Source organism: Lutjanus erythropterus, chromosome 9 (genome assembly GCF_056507025.1).
Source record: "Lutjanus erythropterus isolate fLutEry1 chromosome 9, fLutEry1.hap2, whole genome shotgun sequence".
In the NCBI taxonomy this organism is placed as follows: domain Eukaryota; kingdom Metazoa; phylum Chordata; class Actinopteri; order Lutjaniformes; family Lutjanidae; genus Lutjanus; species Lutjanus erythropterus.
Window position 1 is genome coordinate 7,763,882 of NC_139325.1, and position 11,276 is coordinate 7,775,157.

The following is an 11,276-nucleotide window of genomic DNA, read 5'->3' on the forward strand; positions in this document are numbered from 1 at the left end:
GTTGCAACTTTGTGTTGAAATATTTAACACTGGGCAATGTCTGATTTCAAAATCTAATGTATTGAGACTAATAGAGAGGTGAAGTTACACCCCTTCCAGTGGACTACCACAGGACCTAACGTCAGAAAGAATATGAACTGTAGTCAATGGTGAGAGACAAATTATTTTTTTGATTCCATTTGAATTCTGCCATGAATTACACATATGTTTGTCAATTTAAGAGACAATTTTACAAGTCAATAAAGCTGAAGTATCAGACTGTGAAGATACGCAGTTAGAAAGACTACACACCCAGAAGGCATATCAGGACTTTCTCCCTCCAAAGGCTAGCGTTTGCCACTGAAGCTATCTGTGTGTTTTCGTACCAGGATGTAGTCACACAACAACAGGTCTTACTTGTTCTTTCTCTTCCTGACTGATAAAAGGACCAGGAGCTTCTGGATAAAACACATCAGGGTTAGAAGGGTTGTTGTTGGTGTTGATGACATATATTGTTGGAAACCCCAGATGTAGTTTACTGAGTGGTTTCACACAAATCTAAACTAAACTATGACAAACCTACTACAAACTGTGACTTTGTTGACTTGTAAAATTGTCTTTTAAAACTGGCAAACAACAACATGTAACTCATGGCACAGTTCAAGTGGGATCTCAGTGACTTTGCCTCTCTATAGATGTTTTAACATTTCATCTTCACTGGCAGCTCTTTCCCCAAGGACAGTAAACTATCTGCTCTCTGCTGCCCTCAAGTGGATATAAAATGGAAAAACATCAAAAAGCAGCAGAAGCAGTTATTCAAAGAGAATAGCTAATTCAAAGTGTTTATGTGTAAACACAAAACAGGATCAGACACATTATGTGCCATTGATGTATTTTTACATTTTTCCTTAAATATGTCAATAAAAAAATCCCACCTTTTAACCCTTCATGACCCTGAGCCCTTCAACATGAATCCAACAAAGATTAAGAAGAATGGAGAGAGATCAAAGCAAATAAAACCCCACAGCCTGCCCTGGTTTGAGTCCACTGGGTGTACTGCCCTGAGTAAGAGCTGAGGGTTGTGGGTTGGGGCGACGTCAGGGTGTTCAGAGTCAGTCAGCACTGCTGCTGGAGCAGCCTTCACAGGCTCAGCTGGGAGCACTGGCAGGAGGTCTGGATGTTAAACTGATGACTGCTGATGTTGACAGTGGCAATATGAGGTTGTGTCCATGCTCCATCAATGCTGACCCGTGACAAGACTCGCATGATTCAAATAAATCCTGGAAAGAGGTACTGTAGGAGGAGGACAATTGCCACCACCATGAGGCCACAGAAGAAGAGCACCAGCCAGATGGGAAAGGAACCTAGAGGAAACAGAGGGACAAGATGAGGTGAGAGGTTCTGTGGTTAGGAGACATGTCCTAAGTGTGTTGACCGGGTGATGCTGCAGGACTCACTTCTGTTGGGGACAGCATGCACTTGACAGCGGCTGTCCACAGCGACACTCAGCATGGCTGTTTCATTATTCCCTTTGATATTTTTGCCTTTCAGTGAGTCAGGCAGGAAGGCGAGGTCCGTCACCACGATGCCATGAGACTCCTGGACATAATACAGCTTCTACACACACACCAACAGAGGAAGCCCAGGTTATCATCACACAGCGGGGCTGCTGAACCTGTTAGTTTGACATGTATGTCTTTACCTGTAGGGAGAAAGTGATGTAGATAGCCACTGATCCTGTCACAGTTCCAAGGCCAAGAAACGTTCCAGAGTCACTGTCAAAGACAGGGTTCAATTTATCATTTTGATGCTGTGAGACATTAAATGGAAGTGATGACAGTCTTGCTCATTTGCATCACTTCCTGTTTCACTTTTTCCCAAAGAAGATGTCCATACCTGCTCCATGTGTCAACAGAAAGGCTAAACAGCGCAAAGTTACACACACTTTTTCACCTCTAACATATTTTCTCATGCTGAAGTTCTTTAGTTCAGAATTTTACAAGTTTGAGAAGCTGCACATCTTACATGATCCACAAAACCTTTTTGTAAGGATATCATCAAAAGGAAGAAAAACAGTGAGCTGTTGGGAGTTACAACTAAGTAAACTCTCCCCCAACTATATAAAAACAAGTCTGACTTAAGAAAATTACCTCAGTTATGAATTAATAACTTAGACACTCATTTGCAAAGGCAGATATCACTCCAACATAGCTCCTCGCTTCACCTGCTCAAGTTCACATGCTCATGTGACCTGGTAGTTCAGTTGTTAGAGCATTTGCCCCATGAAATGAGGCTGTGAGTCCTCTGCAGCAGCTGTGGGTTTGATTCCTGCCTACGGCCCTTTGTTGCATGTCATTCCCCCATTCTATCTCCCCCTCTCCTGTCGTAACTTCAGCTGTCCTATAAATTAACTAAATTAAAGGCCAAAAAAAAGGAAGCAGTGTTATCCTAAAGAGTCTGATTATCTTCTCCAAACAAACCGAGATATGCTACAGTACAATGTATGACCAGTGTATACAGTATGCCCAGATCATCATCAGAAACCTCAGAGAAAGGACGACTGCAGTGGTTTTACGCATTTAACCTATTAAATGCAGTTACAACTTGCATAACTGACATGTTTCCATTCCATTATCCTAGTAGCACTGTCATTTTTACATGTGTTTTCCTATCTTCCTGGGGCCCAGTGGTTTCAGTTCAGTTTAGCGCTCTATCTAAATCAACTGCCACACAGAAACCACATAAAATGCACGCCCACCTGAGGGCAGAACAAACGGTGTCAATACACAACCAAGGGCTGAAACACTAACAAAATGTAGCTACCTAGCCTGTGGCTTGGTAAAAACATTCAATTGCAGCATGTCAAAGGTTAATTTTAGCAACCCACAACACATGAATACTTACTCTGCTTTTAACAGAAACTTTATGTAGTTTCTCTCCTCTGTCGCTGTTTCTACTTTCAGGTATCTTTTATCGTTTCATATTTGCTTTCAGCTGTGTTGGAGTCGTGTTAAGTTACTGCTGATGAAACCCCCGAATGAAAATACTTCCTGTTCGTGCTGCTTCATAGTAAAAGTGTTTAAAAACAAAGCAACACAGGACTTTAATTGTGAAGAATTTAAGGAAACTATGTGTTTATCCTAGAGACATACATAAACGGTTTATCCATAGCTTTACTGCCGTTCAACTCGTGCCTTCTCGAGCTCGTCTTCAGGTAATAGACACACCCTCAAGCAGGCAGCCCTATTGTAATGGAAATGCAAAACCCTGCCGTGGTGGACTGACGAGCCAAGTCCAACCAAGTCAAGCCTGGCCAGCTCTGTGCATGGAAAAGGGTAGTGTAGTAGTGAGACTCAAACCTTCCCCTCCTCGAGTCTCAGGTGAGCCTCAGCCTCCATGGTAACATGGTACAATATGAAGCTCTGTTACCTGACAGCCAGACTGGAGATGACCTCAGTGCCACAGGGAGCCGTCAGCATGGGCAGGAAGCTCTTGCCGTCCCACTTGGTGAGGTAGCAAGGAGGAGGTTTTCTGTCTCGTTTATGAGGGATCTGGACTGTGTAAAGCCTCAGGGCGTCTTTTTGGTCTTCCACCTTTCCAAACCTGAAATACATGAAAATACAACCAGTCACTGTCACATCATCCAGGTGGATACGAACAGCTGTCAGGCTCCTTCACACAAGAAGAAACTTGTGTTTATTTATTTATTTATTTATTTTACCTGCAGCCCATATATCGATAGGTCTTCTCAGCTATCTGAGGCCTTGTCTCAAGCCAGTTAAGACCCATAGCCAATTGGTTACCACTCCAAACACTGCAGGCAAAGTCCCGGCCAACAGTCACCAAGTGCTGCTGGAGAACACAACACGACATGTTGAACATTACTCATGAATCAATACCACTGTAATTATTGCCATTAAAAATACAAAAAAAGTTTCAATGTTTCACCTTGTTCCCCGGACTCATATCCAGATCTTCTATCTCCCCTTCATGTGCTTTGAAGTCAAACTTCTTCTTCAGGGATGGAAACTGGACAAGAGTCAAGACATCAGTGCATACGTCTGTTATACAGTAGATACCTGCTTATTAAGGAAAACAACATCAGACAACGTTAAAATGATTGTTACAGCACAGTCCAACAAATTCAAGAAAAATCAAGAAAAACAACTAATGTAAAAAAAAAAAAAAAAAAAAAAAAAAAACAAACAACAATTATTTTAGTAAAAGTACAATGTATCCTTCTAAAAAAATCTTCAGCTTAAATTTCTCCAAACTTCTGCTGCAAGTTTTTTTTGTTTGTTTTCATTGGCCTGTTTGTGATCAGATGGCCTTGTTGGCGAACAATAAGGGCCATTTACTGGTTTCTGCCATTAGAATCTGAGTACAACTGGCCTCATCACTCAGCCAATATCAGTAATCAATATACACATAATTGAACCAACAACTAAGAGCAGTCAACATCGAGCAGTTACCTAGTGGTTCTACAATTGTGACAAAATATTACAAATAAACAGATTAGCAGTCTGAATTCATTTAAAGCTGTGTGTGCTCTCCAACTAAATTATTACACCAAACTCCCCTTAAGAAATATGACATATTAACAAAACCAACTCCAGAAACACAAGATAAAGCATGTCATATTGTATGTTGACAGTCATCTTGTCAATTTGCCAATATAATCCATAAAAACAATCTCTATTTCTGTACAAACTAGATTTTATCACCTCCACTCACCTACCCCTGTTAGTTAGCTGTGGTATTATGGTGGGAGAAGACTGTGAAAATGAGGGGTGAGCCATTTCAAAAATTAGGATTTCTCACTAAGTAAGTGTTGGCTGGCACATGATAAATGCCAAATTAAACATAGACTCATAACTATATTAATTCACAGTCTATCATGTGTGTTTAAAAATAGCTAAGTTGTACAGTATGATCAAAAAGTGGGGATGCTGAAACAGTGAACTCCTGGTGCAGCTGCTCTGCTTCCTCCTTCCTCAGGCTGCACTAATGACTGGAACCTGATATTTCCTTTTGTGCCAATTCATTTTAAAAGAGCAACAGCCAATGGAGAAATGCCTACTCAGGTGGCTGCACCAATGGTTAAACTTCTCTGTTACTTTGTCACAAATCTTTTTGACAAGCTATAAACCAACTAATATAACTTTGTATCTTTGTAAATTACTATTTTTAATCAGCTATTAATTACTTATCAAAAAGTGTCTCTGATTTTCTGTAGAATGACTCATGGATTTACCAGCTTATCATTTCTCTCCAGGTAGGCCTTTGGTATTAAGGTGTAAGGAATGCTGAACCATGATTAAATCCACTCTGCATCCATACTGAAGTGTAGAAGTTCTCACCTCCCAGATGAATCAAACTAAAGCAGTACATGCTCCAGAGCCTGAATACTCCACCCAAACATGGCTGCTCTAAAGTGAAAAGAACATGTAGAGTGGTTTTACCTCCCAGACTCTGATGTGTCCGTCTGTCCCTCCTGTCAGCAGGAGGCTCATGTCAGGACTAAACCTGACCACCTTCTGGAGTGGGTCCTGAGGGTTCAGGTCCGACTGCACTTCAGCCAAAGCGGTCACAGAGATGTGAGCAGTGTCATCCTTCATATCGGACTTATCTCCAGATGCTGCAGGTCCGTCCTGTCCACCTTTGTCTCCTTTCCCAGCTCGTCTCCTGGCACTCCCCTGTTGCACGCTGTTCCCTAAAGCATGTATGACACACATGTTTACTGGACAAGACACCATGACAAGAGTGAGAAACACAGGACGTTCATGTGAAGACATACATTTAGATGTTTATGTCTTGTATATCACACATTCTTGAAAATTGGGACACTAATTAAAAGGTTTTAGTGAAAATGTTTTCTTAAACATTTTTTATAAATGAAACATGTTTTTTATAAAATGTTTTGGTTTGCTTTAATTTTTAAAATTTCTAAATGTGCTCTGTACCAGAAAACAACCTCGTCCCAGACAAGAGTTCACAACTTCAGACTACGAAAAAATGTGTTAAAGCCTTCAAAATCTAAAACTAACAACATCTACTGATAATGTGTGTAGGTGTACACATGTGCTATTATAATCATCTTTGTTTTGAAATCTATTTCTTATAAAAATGTTTGCACTTTAAAGTTAATTTCCCTCAACTCCATCAGACTTTTACAAAAACATGATTTCATCAGGCATAAAAGGGGTCAGCTATACCCTAAGACCCCATCTCACTTCTTGGTTAAAAAAGGGAAAAAATACTGCTCAAACACTGGTTAACTTATTTTTAGACAAATTCATCAAATAACATTTCTATGAGATGTGTCTCAAACATAACATGTTATTGGGTTATAGAGTTGGGGGAACCCTGAAACGCTTGTCTTCAGTAGTGTCTAGGAGGGAACCCTTGATTTGATTTGTGAGATCTTCTGCAGGTCTAGGGTTTCTTTCAAGACTCAAGCATCAGTCTCTCCTCCTCTACTTGTATCACTTCGAACCAACTCTGGTCTCTTCTGCCTGCATCGTCACAAACAGCTGTTATCTCACTGGTTGCACTATGAAAGGTTAGTGGCAAACAAGGCCAAAGTTCAAATAATTTGAACTTTGGGCACAGCGGTCCACAGCAGACCCGAGCTGTGTGAGACACCAAGTAGCAGTGCCGCTTAGGTGGGTGCCACTGCTCTTTCCGTGGAAAGCTATGGGACAGCCAGTGCAAAGAGCTTTGTACCACTGATCGTATGTGGAGGCCTTAAGTCAGAGTGTAGCAGTGAGCCTCACCATCTTTAGCTGCAGCTTTCCCCCCTTCTTTCTGTGCACTGTGTTTAAACCTCATCAGGCAGCAGGTCCCGTCCTGTCCTGCCGCGATCACACCGTCACCTACAGCCATGTTCATGGTGGCGTGTGTGTCTGTGTCATGAGAGTGAAGGAGGCTGGCGCTGTACTGGTGTTCTCCAACCAGCTGTAGATCCAGGAAGTGCTGAAATACACAGGAGGCACAATTCTGACACTGCTGCCGTTTTACAGACTGCCTCAAAGCCACAATTTCATCCATACACTAAATACACCAACAACACACAACAATTTCTTGTGTTCTGTCTATGAGTATGTGTTTTCTTAAGTTGCAGTGTGGTGAGCTTCTATTAAAACATCAGTTTACTTACCACAGCATTCTTGATGCCTGTTTTGGATGCCCCCCCTCCTCCTGCTGTGATGACCAGTCCTGTTTTAGGGTCCACTTTAATGGAGTATAAGGGAAAGGGGGCTCTGTACAGATCTGGCACCCTCTTCTTCCCCATTGTCGTTCTGCAAGTCACTCACACTTTCTCATAAAAGAGCTGCATTCAAGCACACCTGAGGAAAACAGACAGTGTTCACCTGTGACATCCTCTGTCTTCCATCCACCATCTGCTCGGGGTGCTGTGAGGTTACTACACCCCTGGAACAGCTGTGTTTAGGAGTGTCGGCAAGTTCACACGGCCATCCAGTTGGGTTAATGACAACACAAAATGGATTTAGAATGGTTGCTTTTCACAGGCACTGACTAGCTGATGACCATATTCCAGCAGGTACAAATCCTCACCAAAGGACCTCAGAGAGCTTTGTATGTATTTTTCAGATTATCCATAGGCTTTGTAAATGGTGTGGAGAGTCTTAACTCAAGAAGGAGCACTCGATCCTTCAGTTTTACCGTAAAATTCAAAATCCCCAAATTTGTAGAGAAGTAGTTTCCACGGGTAGGGATGTAAAAAAATATTGAATATTGTGAGATTATGTTTTGTCATACTGTATCGATTCTTAAAACACTGTATTAGGATATTTTGATGCATGCAAAGATTTATTGCAGGTTCATATTGTGTTTTGTGTGAAATAGCAATGTTCTTATTTAGTTTATCTGTTGTGATTACATAGAAAGTTAACGTTTTAACTCAAACATTATGCATATGCTTGTGCGTTTTTTTCTACTATGACAGTTTTCCTAAAAGTAAATTCAAAAAATGGTCAACGTTTCTCACCATTTTCTGACATTTTATAGGCAAACTCGATTAATCGAGAAAATAATTAATCAACTATGAAAATAATCGTTAGTTGCAGCCTCTTTGGAGACAATGGAAAAAAATCATAAAAAAGCAGAAGACTGTTCTCCAGTGTTGATAACACAATATTTGGGTCTGAAACTAAACATCACACGTCAGTTGTCTTGTTGAGGAGGACTGTCCCAGTGACCTGAAGTGAGAAGTCAAACTGGAACAGTTCTCAATTGGAGCCTGATCCATGCTGGATACCAATATTTATACTGAAGAGTGCAGAGTCAGATAATGAGTTATGAGCTGCTGTGTTTTGATCATAAGATATTCATATCAGTAAATTAAGATGAATGAAATGAGAGCCTTTATGAAGGTAGGACTGTTGTGTTCCACTGAACTGGTCCTGCTTGGTATACCTAATAAATTATTGATTGTACATTTCCAGCACAGCCTCTATGATATTTTATTGCCTTTACTGTAAGGTAAACCAGGTGTATTATTAACAGTAAACCACTGTACCCCGTGTTGTGAGAGACAACTGAACAAATATGATCATGATGAGACACAGTGTGAATGAACTGTGTTGATTTTAACAATGACCTCAGTCTACAGTTTTTCTCAATCATTTTGGCTCAATTTTCAAAACTGTCTAATCTGTAAGTGCAACTGTCACAACTATTTCATGGGACATGTTTACAAAAAGTAGTGACTCACATACAACATTTTGTTCATGTGTTATTGGTGTACTGCCACATTACTCAAAATGTTTAGATGTTTTTTCTTGTTTTTTAACCATGGCAGTCAACCCTGGAAATGTTGCTTATGTGTAAATCTCTGTTTTGATCTACGCTTTTGGTGACACAATGTACTATAAAAGAATGTCTGTTTTGTCAAGTCAATTATACATGTATGACAGATTGTGATCATTGAATGGATCATTTTGCACATGACGGCTAAAACAATGAAAGAATGTTTAGAAGCAGTGAAAAGCTTGACAGTTTCAGTGAGAATCAACTCATGAGTTTTGATCACTGAGCCATGTGCAAGTGGTTATTGTGCAAACTGTGGACAACTGTACTTCCTCTTTTGCACAAATGTGCCAAGATGTGTACAATTTGCTAGAATTAACAAGAAATTCCAATCTGCTGTGAACAACAAGCTAAATGTTCCGACATTTTACCTTAATGTTTTGGGGAAAAGTAATTCTTATTCTAGAATTGAGCCAAAGCGATTGAGAAAAATTAACAGGCTGTTGACGTCTCAATGTGTCTCTGTCTCTGTCTCTGCAGGATGTCAGATGTCAGTGTAGTGAATGCAGAGATTGGCCTGTCTTGTCTTCTTTCCTTTACACTGTTAATGAGTGCAACGTTAGCATTGGTTGCATTTAACTGTAGCATCGCTGGGCTCTGCACTGTGGCTGAACAGGATCAGCGCTGTCTCCACCGTCATGAGACAGAGACACACGGTGACAGTCCTCAATTAAACACCTTTCTGTTTACAGCAGTAACAGAAGAAACGACAAAGTAATAATGTTGTTACTGCTAGGTAAGTGCAGCTACTGTGTCAACAGCCATGTCAGTGGCTTCAGTTAGCACTGCACCCTGTTAGCCTGCTAGCTCTGCCGGTGGTGTCATTAACAGTGTCTTACCTCTGCAACTGTCCCGGTTTGTCTCACGCTGTTATTGTCTCAGGTGTCTCAGAACTGAATCGGATGTTTTCATAGTGGAGTATCACTAAAAAAGGCTTATAATGAGGATGAAAATATAAAAGCTAGCAACTAAACACAGCTCGACTGCAACTTCCCTACCTACACGTCAGCAGGGTACGCTGCGTAATGACGTCACCGCGAGAACGCCGAAGGTGTTTTTCAGAAGAGGGCCAAAGTGTGTTGGCCTCTTTAAGAAACAAATAATAAAATTATTCTTCCGTGGAAACACTGGGCAAAATGTCTGTATGTGTCCAAAAGAACAATAATATTTGAATAGCATATAATATAGCAATACAGCTATTCCAAAAAATATATATCTCTTCTTCAATTTCAAGGTTACCATTGTTGTTGTATTATTCATTAAGTTTTCTAAAAAGTTCAACATTACAGACTGTGCAGAACTGCAAAGTACCAGGATAGTACAAAAAATAAATGAAAAAATGAATTACATATTTAATGCAAATGTAAAAGGATGTTAACAATTAAAAAATCTGTTTAAATAGTTAAAACTTCTGTGAACACTGTAATACTGTCCAAAATTGTAAATCCAAACAAAAGCTGCTGTGAAGATAAATACAACTACTACTGTAAATATAAACATAACTGTTGTGAAAAAAATATGTATATATATATATATATATATATATATATATATATATATATATATATATATATATATATATACATATATATATACACATATGTAGAGAGAGAGAGAGAGAGTTTATTACAACAGACTGATCACTAATCAATCACTGATACCGTCGTTCTCTCGGACTGATTAAAAAAATTTAAATGCCAAACTTGGTGACAAACCAAACCTGGGTGTCCACACAAATAAAGTCTTTGTGTGAAACACTGCAGAGTGTAACATTGTGCTGTTTACAGACAGTCTGCTGTCTGTAGTTTGACAGAGATAGAGGGTCGTGTCTGGAAGGGAACCTTAGATCCGCGAAAGATCGCGCGAGTTTGATTATTTTAGTATAATAACGGAAAAACGGAAAAATCTCGCGATAGTTGTACAAATAAAGAGTTACCTTCTAGACGCGACCGAAACAGGTGCGCAGCTCCAAAAATAGAAAATCATGTCTCGGTGCTGATGTTTTTAATGTGGCGGCCGCCATAAATAAAACACTATTCACTGATCTACAGAGAGTCACTGAAACACTGATCACTGACCTGCTGTGATGGAAAAAATACTCAGATTCTTTACTTACGTATTTTTACATAGTGGTATTAGTGTTTTTACTTAATTACAATTGAAATATTTTGCATGTTATTGTTTCCTTTTTTGGAAAATCAACATTTTTATTGCTGTTGTTGTACTTTAATGGTATTCTTATTGGTATTTTTTGATGACTAAATACAGACCTGCAAACTCGTAAGAGGAGAAAAAGGTGTCATGTTGGTAAACCAGTCCTTTGTCCTCTGGGGGTCTGGGAGCGTCTGTCCTGCTCCTGAATAGATGAGAGAAAATGTTGTGATTTCAACATGTGAACAAAACATTCTGGTGACTGTTCCATCTTCTGTTTGTGGTTTCTGCAAACATTACTACCTTTACTTTTA

At 39.9% G+C, this 11,276-nt stretch overlaps 1 protein-coding gene across 2 annotated transcripts; it reads right to left on the reverse strand.

The window, feature by feature from the left end:
- Window positions 1-653: 653 nt before the first annotated feature.
- Window positions 654-9,825, reverse strand: preb (prolactin regulatory element binding). 2 transcript variants are annotated; one of them, XM_084726006.1, is made up of 10 exons: window positions 9,651-9,825; window positions 7,139-7,328; window positions 6,756-6,954; window positions 5,442-5,692; window positions 3,928-4,008; window positions 3,701-3,828; window positions 3,409-3,582; window positions 1,682-1,754; window positions 1,437-1,596; window positions 654-1,343 (listed from the first exon to the last, which is right to left on the reverse strand). In XM_084726006.1, exons 2-10 carry the CDS (start codon window positions 7,271-7,273, stop codon window positions 1,249-1,251), a joined length of 1,296 nt encoding a protein of 431 aa, XP_084582132.1. In that variant the 5' UTR covers window positions 7,274-7,328; window positions 9,651-9,825; the 3' UTR covers window positions 654-1,248. The 2 variants fall into 2 exon arrangements, with proteins under 2 accessions (XP_084582132.1, XP_084582131.1); XM_084726005.1 differs by having other exon boundaries at window positions 3,701-3,831.
- Between the last annotated feature and the right edge of the window lie 1,451 nt (window positions 9,826-11,276).

Excerpts from the sequence above, each read along its gene's own strand:
- preb (XM_084726005.1), bottom strand. The coding sequence starts at position 7,273 with ATGGGGAAGAAGAGGGTGCCAGATCTGTACAGAGCCCCCTTTCCCTTA. Across the intron at positions 5,693-6,755 it reads GAAAGCTGCAGCTAAAGATG|GGAACAGCGTGCAACAGGGG; the intron begins GTGAGGCTCACT and ends TACATGCTTTAG. Across the intron at positions 1,344-1,436 it reads GCATGCTGTCCCCAACAGAA|GTTCCTTTCCCATCTGGCTG; the intron begins GTGAGTCCTGCA and ends TGTTTCCTCTAG.